We start from the raw sequence: 12,586 nt of genomic DNA, 5'->3' as shown, positions 1-12,586 counted from the left end.
ATGGGAGTTTACTGTGGGCTACGTTCACAGCCACAGTAAATCACTAATGGGTGCAATTTTTTTCAAAATGGCCCGATCTTTTTTCACCATTTCTTTGTGAAAAGGTGCTTCTTGAGATTTACTCTGTGCGCCAAACCAGGTTTGGTCCCTTTGTTCATTTTGCCTTTGGCAGGATTCACGAGTGAAGCCCGCCTCGGGCTCCAGGGTGCCTGGCAGGGGCAGGAAGCAATGGAGGTGCCCAAAACGCCCTGCGCTTGGTCTCATAGGAGACAGGAAGGCACTCTTCGGTGATTGGCCAGCTGGCTGTCCGGCAAGGACAGCCACCCTCCTGGCTCACTGACAGCTAGGCTGGAATGAAGGGAGCAAGCTGCATAAAAAGGCGAGGCTTTTTGGCTTGGAAGGCAGAGTCTACCAATGGACGAAGGAATCCAAAGAACTAAAAGAGGACACACGCTGCAACTCCTGGACCGTTGGTTTGCCCGGTGAAGTCCTGTTGCTGTACTGAAACTCCAAATTTGTATCGACAGAGAAGCTTTGAGTTGGTGGGGCCAATCAACTCCAAAGTAAGCCACCTGGACATCCTCTCAAATCTGGTTGAGTATCCACTGCAGTCGTTTCTGGAATCGGATAGCCAGGGAGAGGAACACCAGTTCATGTGCATTGCTTTTAAGCTGGCCAAGGGCTCCAGGAAGATCCCCCGGACTCCCAGGAAGCAGGACTGTCCAAGCCTGAGCCCCAACAGACGCAAGGAAAGCCCATCTCGACAGCCAGGAACCGTGGTGTTGATATTTGCGGTAGACGCGAGGAGCTGAAATAGCGAAGTGCCACTTGTTTGAAGTTTGCCGGTTGCAACCAGTGACCATCCCATTGCAGGAGTCCCGAAAAGTCATCCCTCTTGTCCCCACAACTGAGGCCCAGGAACAGCGAGATCTGTAGAGCTGCACAGGAACAGAAGTCATCTGCTGCACTTTTCCTTCAACGTAAAGGTACTGTAAAGTCTAAGAGAACTTACCTCTTGTTATGTAACCACTTGTCCTTGTTGGAGACTTGCTTGGTTGCATCTGTAGAGTTGCTATCAGCTTCTTTACTGAACAAGCATAATCAGCTTGTGGCCCTACTTTGATTGCTTCTATTCTACCAAGACTTTTAAAACATTTGGAAAGACTTTCTACTTACCTGCAAGAAGTGCTTCAGTTCACCTTGACTTTTGCTAACTTAACATTGGCTGGCCTGGCTCCCTAAATTACTCCTCTCTTCTGTTCAAGTGTTTCCCTTCCTTCCAGGAAAGGGTTAACTGACTTTGCATTGGGGAGTTATTGAAATTATTTACCTGCTTAAGGTTCCCTGTGTGAATACTTGTTTTATTCTGATCCCTCTTTTCTTTGAAACTCTCTTAATAAAGTCTGAATGCTAACAGTGATATATTAATGTCCATAGTACCCTAGCAATTGATGTCACCTGAGGGTAGGTAGTGTCTGTGAGCCATCCCAAATGGGTGTCTACTGATTTAGATGACCAAGAGTGTATTTTTGGAGAGCATTTGTGTCTTTTTTATTGCTCCCTTCTGAAGACTGCTTATTCTAACTGACTGGTAAATAAATGAATAATCGTTTACCCAAGAAACCTTGTGTGTAAGTGTTTATTTGAATACTCGTCACTGTGAATCTCTGTGCAATTCCCTTACAGCTCAGACTGACCCCTCTTGAGATGAGCCTAGCTGCTCAACACGCTAACAACCTGTGTAGTACAGACTTATACCAAAGGTTGGGTTCCTATTGCCAGGAGGTCAGGGTTGTAGTAGTGCACCCAAAGGGTACTGCATACAATCTTGCTTAACAGTGAGTTTGGCTTTTCTTCTGGTCAAGTTCCTCGTCCGTGGTCAGGTGAAACAAGTCGCTCCTCTCAAAAGGCAGGTTGAGAATGCACTCTTGCACATCAAGGTTGACCTTGGTCCCCCTAAGCCAAGCCGTCCTCAGGTCAGTGGCAACAGAGATAGCTCTGGCCGCTGTGTCAATGTGAGCCACTGTAGACTCCATGATATCCAGGGCCCCAATTTCCCCCTCTGCCAACCCTGGCCATAATCACGCCTGACTAGGCGCGGGGAGCCCTGGAAGGAAGTGCGCAATCTCCTGCCAAAGTTTTTGACTCGCTGCTGCTAACATTGTGTCAGCGTTGGCCTGGCGCAGGTGGAGCATGTCATTAGAGTAAATCTTTTTGCCATAGGACTCCAACAGCTTTTCCTCCTTCCCTAGGAGTGCTGATGTGGGGGCAGATGAAGAATGTGGGTTGGAATAAAGGGGAGGCTGTAGCTATAACAGAAGAATGTGGTTGGGGTTGCACCGACAGTATGAGAGAGTCCCCCTCTGGGTGCCTATACTTTGAATCAAGGTGCTTATTGGTAGGCTAAGTGGAGTGCGGCTTCACCCAGCTCTTTTTGGCCAGGGATTCTACATCCTTTTGTAGAGGGATGCCAATTCTTGTGGCAGGGCAGATGGTCAGCAACTCGGCCAGTGCCCCCACCTCAGGCTGTTCAATATGTGGTTGCGGGATCCATGATTTCGGCCACACCGGCTAGCCTCTCGTGGAAAGCCTTAGCTGACTAGGGAGTACCCTGATTCACGTCCGTGTCACCCGATGTGTCGTGCAGATCGAGAGCTGTTGGAGGAGTGCTGGGTGTGTGCAGCTGTGGCGTGCTAACTGGCAGTGCCAGGGGCTGATGAGGGAGCTGCACCGGGGGCAGAGACACTGTGACTGGTGTAAGCGCAGAAACCAAAGGCTGAACTGGACTGGGGTCAGGACCACGGTCAGAGCTTGAGGTGGTACCGGAGGGAGCATGTCCCTGATGAACCCCCAGAGGATACTTCCCATCTGAGGATTTCATGAGTGTAAGGAACTTTTCTAAGAACATATCCTTGCATGCCGGTGAAGGACTTGGGGGCGTAGAAGCCGGGCCCTGTGGCTGCTGAGGTCTTGCCGGACCTTGTTGCATCAAGCTGGGCACTGCATACCGCCCCTGTGACGTTGTGGTTGGGTAGGACCTGGACCAGGTAACTAGCTTTGGCCTGTTGGCCGGCAGCTATTGGAGACTCAGTTCCTTTGCTGGTCTTAGGTCCTGGAAGGCCCCTCCCACAGGTCACCCTTGCGGGGTGCAGAGGAGAACAGAGCACCTACCTTGGGCCTGGTCTTCCGCCTGTCTTCCTCTTCAAATAGGTCTTGATGTCCTCTGGAGGTGATCTTCTGAACAGCTCCCTCCACCTGGCCAAATGATTCGTCAGAGCATGCAGGGTCAATGTGTCGCAAGCAGAACAACCGTCCCAGCCGTGGTCTGGGCCAAGGCACCAGAGGCAGAGTGCGTGGGGAAGGAACCCTTGCAGGCCGGACACCTGCTGAAGCCCGCCATCGTCATGTGTCGAGGAGGAGTGTGGCATCAGAGGGCAGAGTATTATGTCAGATAATTGCTATGGAGAAGGAAAAAAAAATTAAAATAAAATAAAATCAGGAAAAGAGTCTTCCAGGGAAGCGCATGTAGAATTACAAGGTCGGAGGCATAACCCAATAGCACTGGTGAAAGCGGTCCGTTCCTGTCGACACAGAAAAAGAGGACTGGGGAGTGGCACCGGTGGGTGGAGTCAGGGGAGCAAACGCATCTACATTTAAAAGGGGAAGAAACATTTTTTTGGTGAAAAGGTTTGGTTTCCCGTCCCTAGTGATGGATGCCCATAGAGTATGAAGAAAAGGGAAAGGGACGTATGTTAGGGAGAATTGTCATAAACGTGCCAATTCCCTCTACCTTAGAGCCCTCCGGCTCTTTTGCTAAACTTTGGGACTTTGAAATGAAAAGTTCAGTGTGTTTTCTGTGTTTATTTCTTTGGATATGGAGTCTAAACAACTCCATAGGCATCATCTTGTTTGTGTTACACAGCACCCTCAGTGCAGGTACACAGGGAATCCTTTTAGGCTGTCCCAAGGTTTAAATAACTTCTCTGGGATAAACTACTGTTTCCCAGAGAAAGTAAAGTGAAGTGAAACTGACTTCACTAGTCTTTTCAAATTCCTAGACCCAGCACACCCTATCTTACAATAGAGTGCTGGAGGGGTTACCTATTATCCCCTTGTCTAAAAACTCGTGTAGCAGTCAAATTCTACCCTTTCCTATCGAAATGGCTGGTGGCAGTGGTTTTACAACGAACTACCATGATTTTTCCCGACTGCGAATAATGATAGCATTAAATCGCGTGAGCCATGTTTTTCAAGATGCCGTCTGAGCCCCCTCTGTAAAAAGATGTTCCGGTCTTCTTTTTTCACCATTTCATTTTGGAAAGGTCCTTCTAGAGTTTGTCTCTGGGCGCCAAACCAGGTTTGGTCCCTTTGTTCCTACGCCTTTGGCGGACTTCAGGACTGAAATGCACTCTGGCGTGGACAGCAGCTAGGCTGGAATGAATGGGAGGAAACTGGATAAAAGGCGGTCTCTTGGACTGGAAAGCAGAGTCGACCAGTGGAATGAAAGAACCGAAGACGAGCTGGAAGAGGACGGCTGCTCCAACTCCTGGACCGTTGGTTTGCCCGTTGAAGCCCTGCTGCAGGTCCGAATCGCCAAGTTCATCTCGACAGAGAAGCCCTTCAAGGACGACTTCTCCCTTCGAGATGGTGGGACCAATCAACTCGACAATAAGCCACCTGGATACCATTCTCTGAGCTTGTTGTATTTTCCTCAGAGTGCTGCAGGAAACCGAATAACCAGGGAGAGGGACACCAGTTTGTGTGCTTGACTACAGCTACAAGAATTGAAGAATTGCCCTTTGCCAGCTTTTTGACCAGTCCCAGTGCAGGAGTCCCCCGATGTCCTCCCTCTTGTCCCCACGACTGAGGCTCAGGAACAGCGAGATCTGCAGGAACTGCCAGGAACAGAAGTCTTCAGCTGCATTCTTCATTGTAAGGTACTGTGAAAACCCGACCGAGAGAACTTGCCTCTCAATGCGAAAGTGCTTGAAAATTTGGCAACTTGCAGGACTAGTAAGCTTGTGACCCAACATGATTCTTTCTGTCTGAGAACTTTGGCAAAGACTTTTCCGTTTAGCAACCAGAACTGCTTTATCCTATACAAGACTTTAGCCCATTGACTTTGGCCTAACCTATTGCATTGAATGGACTCCTCTGGTGAACTCAAACTATTTGCACTGTTTAAGAATAACTAATCTTTTTGTTAACCTATGCCTTTTTGCTCCTACTTCAAACGCTCCGAATGCCACTTTGCTCCTCCTTCAAAGTAGTTTAAATGCCTCAGAACCTGACAGTGCAAAGTATTGAAGTATATTTTTGTGTGATATAGATTGCCTCCTTCTAGTGAATGTTTTATAACTGACTGAAATACATTAATACGTGTTTTACCAAGAAACCTTGAGTGCAAGAGTTTGTTTGAATACTTGTAATTATAGACCTCTGTGTAGCATCCTTACAACTCCCATTCCCCTCTTGAGATCAGCCTGGCTGCTCAGCAAGGCTACCACAAAACTGTGTAGTACAGACTTATACCAAAGGTTGGTTTGGCTTACACCTGTAGTCCTAGTTGTGTGTAGTGGTCCCAAAGGGTACTACATACAAACTTTGCCTAACAAAGTAGGAGTATTCAACAGTACCCACTTTGTCAGACTTAGATTATACAATTAAAATATACACTCAGTGTTCAACTCTGTCATTTTGGACCCTTGCTATTTGTTAGAGGCCTTTTTCTCAAATACAAAAAAAGATGTAGCAAGGAATCTGTTCAATCAAATGAAGGATAACAAAAGCAAAACTACACCATTTCTAGGTATGCCCCTTGCAACCGCCCCTCACACAGGCTCTGACTGGCCTATAGGGCAATAGGGAAATGCCCAAACCAAAAACAAAATGCTAGTGTGGACCAGTTTTTTGGCCCATCTGTGCCAGTTTGATAAGTTATTTCACCATGCTGCTAGTAGTTTTGACAATTTTACTGAAATATTATTTAAAATGCACAATTTGCATCACATCATCAAAAACCTCCCCCTTGGGTACTACTCAAACAGTCTATCACAAAAGGAATGAATTACCATTTACAACTATGGACTACTTTTTCATTGGTGCCTGAGACAATTGTATGGCCAAGTCTGACCCTGCCCTCACTCCGGTCATGGTGATACAAAGCCAGTTGGCCTTGTTATGTGGGAGGGGCAAGGGAAGTGACAGGGATACAGGGGAAGTTAGTTGGTTTTGTAAAATAAAGCATTGACAAGATACACCGCCTCAGTCTTTTTGGCTGTCCAGCGTGCTCCTGGACCCAATGTCGCAAAAGGCCCCGTCACCCTGCGACACAGCGTTGAGTGTTAAGCCGCCCCACACAGACACCCAGGAGGAAAAGGGCTATAGAACCAATGCCGGCCAGGCATGTGGACGCGGACACACACGTGGACACACACACACACACGCGGACACACACACACACACGCGGACACACACACACACACACAGTCTGATGACATAACGGCCCTCGTATCGGTGCGCCTCTCAGAGAAGTTCCACATTGCCTAGGGTGACACCATTCCATGGCAAGTGCCAATAGCTTTTGACCTCATCGACACAAGCAAGGTGGGCACGATGGCTAAAGAACTTCAAAGTATACATGGGGGCCATGGGACATGTTGATGACGGAAGAAAGAAGAACTTGTTGACCTTGGCTGTAGCACCACTGGTCCAGGACATTCGATATGAGCTGATAGATGAAGAGAAAGCGACCTTCAAAGAAATCCAAGAGGCATTAACCACATATTTCACGCTGCACACAAATATCGATTACGAAAGACATGTCTTCCACACAACAACCCAGAAACCAGGGGAGACATTCGACAATTTCGTCATGAGGCTAGAAATCTGCATGAAACACTGCACTTTCCACTGCTACGCCAACGATGAGGCACTCAGATCCCAAGTAATATCAGTGTGCAAGTCACTGGAATTAAAAATTAAAAACTGTTACAAAAGCAAAGACCACTGGGTGAAATTCTAGCATTGCCCAGGTCAGACTCTGCGATCGCCCAGCAAGTCCAGAATATGGGGAAACTCAAAATCATATCCTCAGCAAAGGACAGAGTCCATCCAAAGGACGGAGTCCATCCAAAAACTCACTGCGCCGGGGAAAGCACAAGAAGATCTAACATGACCTGTTATCGTTGCAGATACGAATACCCACATGAAGGTTCGTGCCCTGCTCTAGGGCAGAAGAGCGCATCCTGTGGCGGTGAAGACCATCTCTGACCAGTATGCAAGAACGCGCCCCAGCCTATGCCACGACATTCCGCGCATAGAGGGAGCAGGCGACAAAGTACCAAAAGGAAGAGCGCAGGAATACCCACAAATCCAGAAGGCACCACCCAATACAAGGGGACCATGAGGAACACTACGAGTAGAAGCCCCACAGGTCCCCAGAAAGGAGAACATTGCTTTGGCCAAGACGAAACCAAAGATGTGTGCAAGCAGACTCGCAATGCGAAAGTGACTCATCAGGCTCGTAGACGGATCATCGCAAGAGAGCCCGATTGTGTGGGTGCTGCACAACACCACGGCCAAAGAACAGAGCCTGATGCTCACACAAAACATTCTCAATAAACCAGAGTTCCTAATTGACGCAGGTGCAACTGTCAAGGTTATGAGCGAAGAGACAAGGCCTGCAGCACCCAAAACTGAAGACCTCTATGGTGACTATCTACCCCTACAACTCTGACACCCCGCTCCCATGTAAAAAGGTATTTTCCACCATTTGTGCACACAAATCTCTCACAGCGAAGATTCAATTGCATATTATGTCCATGGCAGCAAAGAGCAGAAACATATTGAGTTTCAAGACAGCACTGGACATGGACCTAGTCCACATTCTGTATCATATACTGGCGAACAAATCCCTGGCCCCAAACTGCGACATGGTCAAAATGTTCCTGAACTTTTTCCAAAGGCCTGGGAAAAATAAACTGCAAAGTCAAGCTCCACATCGACCCCACCATCAAATCAGTCGCTCAACATTGCAGTGGCATCCCCGTTAACATTCAGAAACAGGTCGAAGAATAACTTAGCCGACTACTAAACGTCATCATTGAGTGAGCAAGTGGCCCACACTGTGGGTCTCCCCGATAGTCCTGGGGGCCAAGAAGTCAGCAGAGGTATTTATCCGCCTGTGTGTGGATATGCGCAGGCAAACTTAAGCAATTAAGCCATCCAGAGAGAAAGGCAGCAGGCGCCCAGGATAACTGACATGATCCATCTCCTAAATGGCGCCACAGACTTCTCTAAGCTCAGGAAGAAGGGCTACCACCAAATGGAATTGGCACAGCAGAAGTCCTGCTATATTACAACCTTTGCCACACACACAGGGTTATTCCAGTACCAAAGACTTAATTTTCAGATACACCAGGTCATAAAACACATACCCAATTGCCTAAATTACAGCGAGGATATTTGTGTCTTCGGCAAATCTAAGTGAGTATGACAACCCTTTACACAGTGTCTGTATGGCACTGGATGCCGCCAGGGTGACGTTAAACAAAAACAAATGCAAATTCTGGAAGCACACTTTAAAGTTTTTCCAACATATCTTTTCGGAACAAGGGATGAGACCCGACCCGGGAAAAAGTGGCAGTAGTTACTGAAACATCCAGGCCCACCTAAGATCATTCCTCGGTCTGACCAGTTACTGTGCCACATATCTAGAAAACTACTGCATCATCAGCGCCCCCCTCCAAGAACAGATTGTCGCCTACGCCAGCCGCAGCCTCACAGACATAGAACAGCGATAGTCGCAGGCAAAGCCTAGCGGTGGTCTGGGCATGCAAGTACTTTCACTTCTTTCTGTATGGCAAGGATTTTACTATTATCACAGACCATCAGGTCCTCCTCACAATCTAGTCTTGGGAGGATAGCTCAGGGGCAACGTGCTCGCCTTGGAAGCAAGACAACATGGAGCAACACAGGTTAGATCCCCGGGTCGCGCTTAGAAACCTCTGGGTATTGGGTATTAAGCGCATTATAAATAACCTATCATATCAATTTATGGCAGCCCGAAGGCCAGGATGCCTCTACGCATCGACAGATGGGGCCTCCGGCTCCAAGACTACAAAGTCACGTTTCAACAAAGGCCGGGAAAGACAAAAACCCAGCTGACTGTCACGTCACCTGAGAGGGACAACACAGCCTGAACTCTCCAACACCATAGTGTACCTGAGCTATGTCATCCACCAAATGAAGCCATTCCCAATGCTGTGGGCAACACTGAAGCATGACTCAGAGTCAGACCAGACTCTCAGCATTGTGGCTCAATGCAACAGTGGGGTGTGAGGCACGCTGTCCAGGACGAACTCACGGTCACGGAAGAAATCATAAAAGGGTGCAAGATTGTAATACCTAGAACACTGTCAAAGGGTCATTGACCTCACTTCACAAGGGTCATAGGGGCAAAGTGCCTACCAACAAACTACTACGCCAGAAAGTATGGTTTCCCCAACTCGACAGAGCGGAAACCACGCTACAGAAATGTGCCATATGCAGGGTGGTTGCCCCTCTGCCAAAACCTCATCCGCTGCAGACGTATAGGCTAACAGAGGGTGTTGGTAAACACATAACCTAATTTTCCTTGCTATTTTGTAAATTACAATGAAATACAAAAAGGTGCTGGAGCAGGGGCAAGAAGGCCAGCAGAGATACTTTTGAACACAATAGGACTTACAAGAATGCATGGCTTCTAACATGAACGAAAATGTGCGTATGAAATACTACACCTAACAAGCCAGGTTTTCCTATGGTTACACAAACACACAATGGGGCACACATTAAGCTTAAATACACACACTTAAGATAATTTTGGAATCAAACCTTTTCAAGATGCAACTTACCTCATGTGCTAACATTTTATACAGTTCCTCTCGGGTCACAGAAATTCTCTCTCGATCTGTGCTGTCCACAACAACTATCACAAACTAGAACAGAAAAGTTTAGTTTGGGTGTGCATTCAATGGACATTTCATTTTATTTTATTTATTTTTGCATTTGTACAGCATGCGCAGCCCAGAGACATCTAGGCACTCAAATAGCAGTCTTACGAAAAAATGATTACCTATTGACATATCTTAAAAAAGCATACATTGTTACAGATATTGCAGTAAACATCGTAATTTAATCATGATCAAAGGATCACAATGGCCAGACTGCATAAGACAATACAATATTTACATTTGACCTTGTCAGAACATCACCTCCCGGAGATAGAAGTTACAGTAGATTATTACTGGAGGTCATAGCTAAAGAGGAACATTTTAAGTTTTTTTCTGAAGGACCAATATGATTGATCATTTCTGAGTTGATGCGGAAGAGCGTTCCATAGTTTAGGAGCTATTACTGGGAAGCCGGAGCCTCCTGCTTTGAATCTCTTGAATCTAGGTATACTGAGTTGATTGGTGTATACACTGCGCGTTGGTCTGTTGGAATTGGCTTTGCTAGCAAGGTTGCTGGGATATTTAGGCGCCTTCTTGGCCATACATTTATGTGCCATAGTTAGAATTTTGAATTTGATTCTGTCCTGAACCGGAAGCCAATGAATGTTCCTTCTAGTAGTGGAGACGTGGTTGTGTCCAGGGATGTTTAGAGCAGCTCTTATGGCATTGTTTTGTACTCTTTGTAACTTCATGTTTCTAGCACTGGTTACAGCGAAGAGAGAATTGCAATAATCTATCCTTGATAGTATTAATTCTCTAACTAATGCGATGGTATTTTCGGGAGAGAGGAAAGGTTGACTAGCTCTTATTAGTTTGGCCATGTACGTAGCCGAGGAGACTACTGCATTGACTTGTCTGTTTAGGGTGAGGGCAGAGTCAATGTAGACTCAGAGTTCTCATCTCACTGGCTACTGGGATAGTATTGCCATCAATGATGAATGATTTTAGATGTCATTTTAGGTGCTTCAATCACTAGATTTTTAATAGCTTTGTAACTACACAGAATTCACAGAATTGTGCATTTTTGGGAAATTTCTTGTCATGCGTAAATCACTTGTTGAAGTGAGGAGGAGGAGGAGGAGAGAGGCAGAATCCTTGAGGGAAGGGGCAAGGAAGAAAGAAAAGTAATCGGGAATACACTATTTTAGTAAGGAGAAAGTGGAAACCAATACTTCTGGTTTAAGAGGGGGATTCCACACCAAAAAACAGACTAACCTTTCTGAGCAAGGGAATCCGTGAACTGTGGCTTTATGGTTTTATTAATGAAAAGACCAAAGGGCAAATGTCTGAACCCCAGCAAGAATTTTATTTAGGAAGAGGACAAGTCAAAGTACCATATTTTCATTTAAGAAGAATGTATGTGTAATTATAACTTGTGCGTTTAGTCACCTGTGGGGATGGGATTGATGCATGTTGCGAAGAAGCACAGATAGAAAAAAGGACTAAGTGGATGGAGCCTTGCCCCACCCCATTTCACCCATGTGCATGCTCCCTGGTGCGCTCGCCAGTGCTTTTGTTATAGCCGGCAAGGGCACTTAAAAAAAAAAAAGTGAATTTAGGGAAGGCCAGAAGGAGGAAAGGGGATTATGGGTCAGGAGTATAGTAGTAGCTATGGTGAGTACTTTGCTCTTACTACTACACCCTGTTAGGGGAGCTTTCCTAAAGTCTACCTGTGGTAAGACTTTCTAAAAGTATCCCTTGGTATACAGGCCCCAAATTCTAGTAGAAGTCTGTAGTACTCAAGGTCCTGGGTGTATGGCAGAGCAGCCAGGCTCATTTTAGGAGGGAGATGTGAGCTGTATGTTAAGTACAATGAACTCAGTAAATGCATAGGCCCAAAGAAACTCACATACACTTGTAGTTACAGTAAAATTGTTATTTTATATACACAAGGTTAAACTTAAATCTCAGGTAAGTACTATTTCAAACTAAGCAACACAATATAAAATCAGAGCAATATTTCAGGTGAGTAAACAATAAGATAAGAATTATACATGTAATTGAACACAACACAAAAGGTGAGTAAAATCAAGTTTTGTAGCAACTCAGAAAATCTTCTGTTGTAGGAATAAAAAGGTTAAGCAATACCAACACTATCAACCATACCACCCTGCTCAACCTGGGTATCACCGATCAGGCTCTGGCCTGGCCTGGCTGACCTCTAATCTCTGATCAACCATCCCAGGTACAACTTGGGTCCTACCTATCTTCTATCTCCCTCTCTACCTGTGGTGTTCCCCAGGGGTCTAACATCTGGCCCTGGCTTTGCAAACAATACCTGGCAACTCTCGCCTACTGCTTTGCCATTTTCTGATCAAATTTCCATTGCTATACTGATGACATCCAACTCATGTTCAGGCTTCCTTCATCCACCTCCTCTCCTTCCATCATCTCTGACTGCCTAATCGCCATTCAAAATTGGTGTGCCACCAATGATCTTGGTCTAAATGCCAACAAGACTGAGATCCTCCTCATTGGTACACCTTCACCATCCTTTCCCCTCACTCTCTGGCCGGCTTCCGAAGGCCCTCCCTCCTACCCCCACCTTCGAGGCCAAGAACCTTGGGGTCATCTTTGACTCTACACTGTCC

At 46.4% G+C, this 12,586-nt stretch overlaps 1 protein-coding gene across 1 annotated transcript in view; it reads right to left on the bottom strand.

The window, feature by feature from the left end:
* ARL5A (ARF like GTPase 5A) overlaps positions 1–12,586 on the bottom strand; it is a 311,540-nt gene that overhangs the window by 106,007 nt on the left and 192,947 nt on the right. Inside the window, exon 4 of the mRNA XM_069616456.1 lies at positions 9,897–9,980. Within this exon, the coding sequence (XP_069472557.1) occupies positions 9,897–9,980 (84 nt within the window). The remainder of the gene's footprint in view (positions 1–9,896; positions 9,981–12,586) is intronic.

The sequence above is a fragment of the Ambystoma mexicanum genome, chromosome 9 (genome assembly GCF_040938575.1).
Source record: "Ambystoma mexicanum isolate Mex_15411 chromosome 9, UKY_AmexF1_1, whole genome shotgun sequence".
NCBI classification, from domain to species: domain Eukaryota; kingdom Metazoa; phylum Chordata; class Amphibia; order Caudata; family Ambystomatidae; genus Ambystoma; species Ambystoma mexicanum.
The sequence above is the reverse complement of the archived record's forward strand: the minus strand, read 5'-3'. Positions and strand labels throughout refer to the sequence as shown.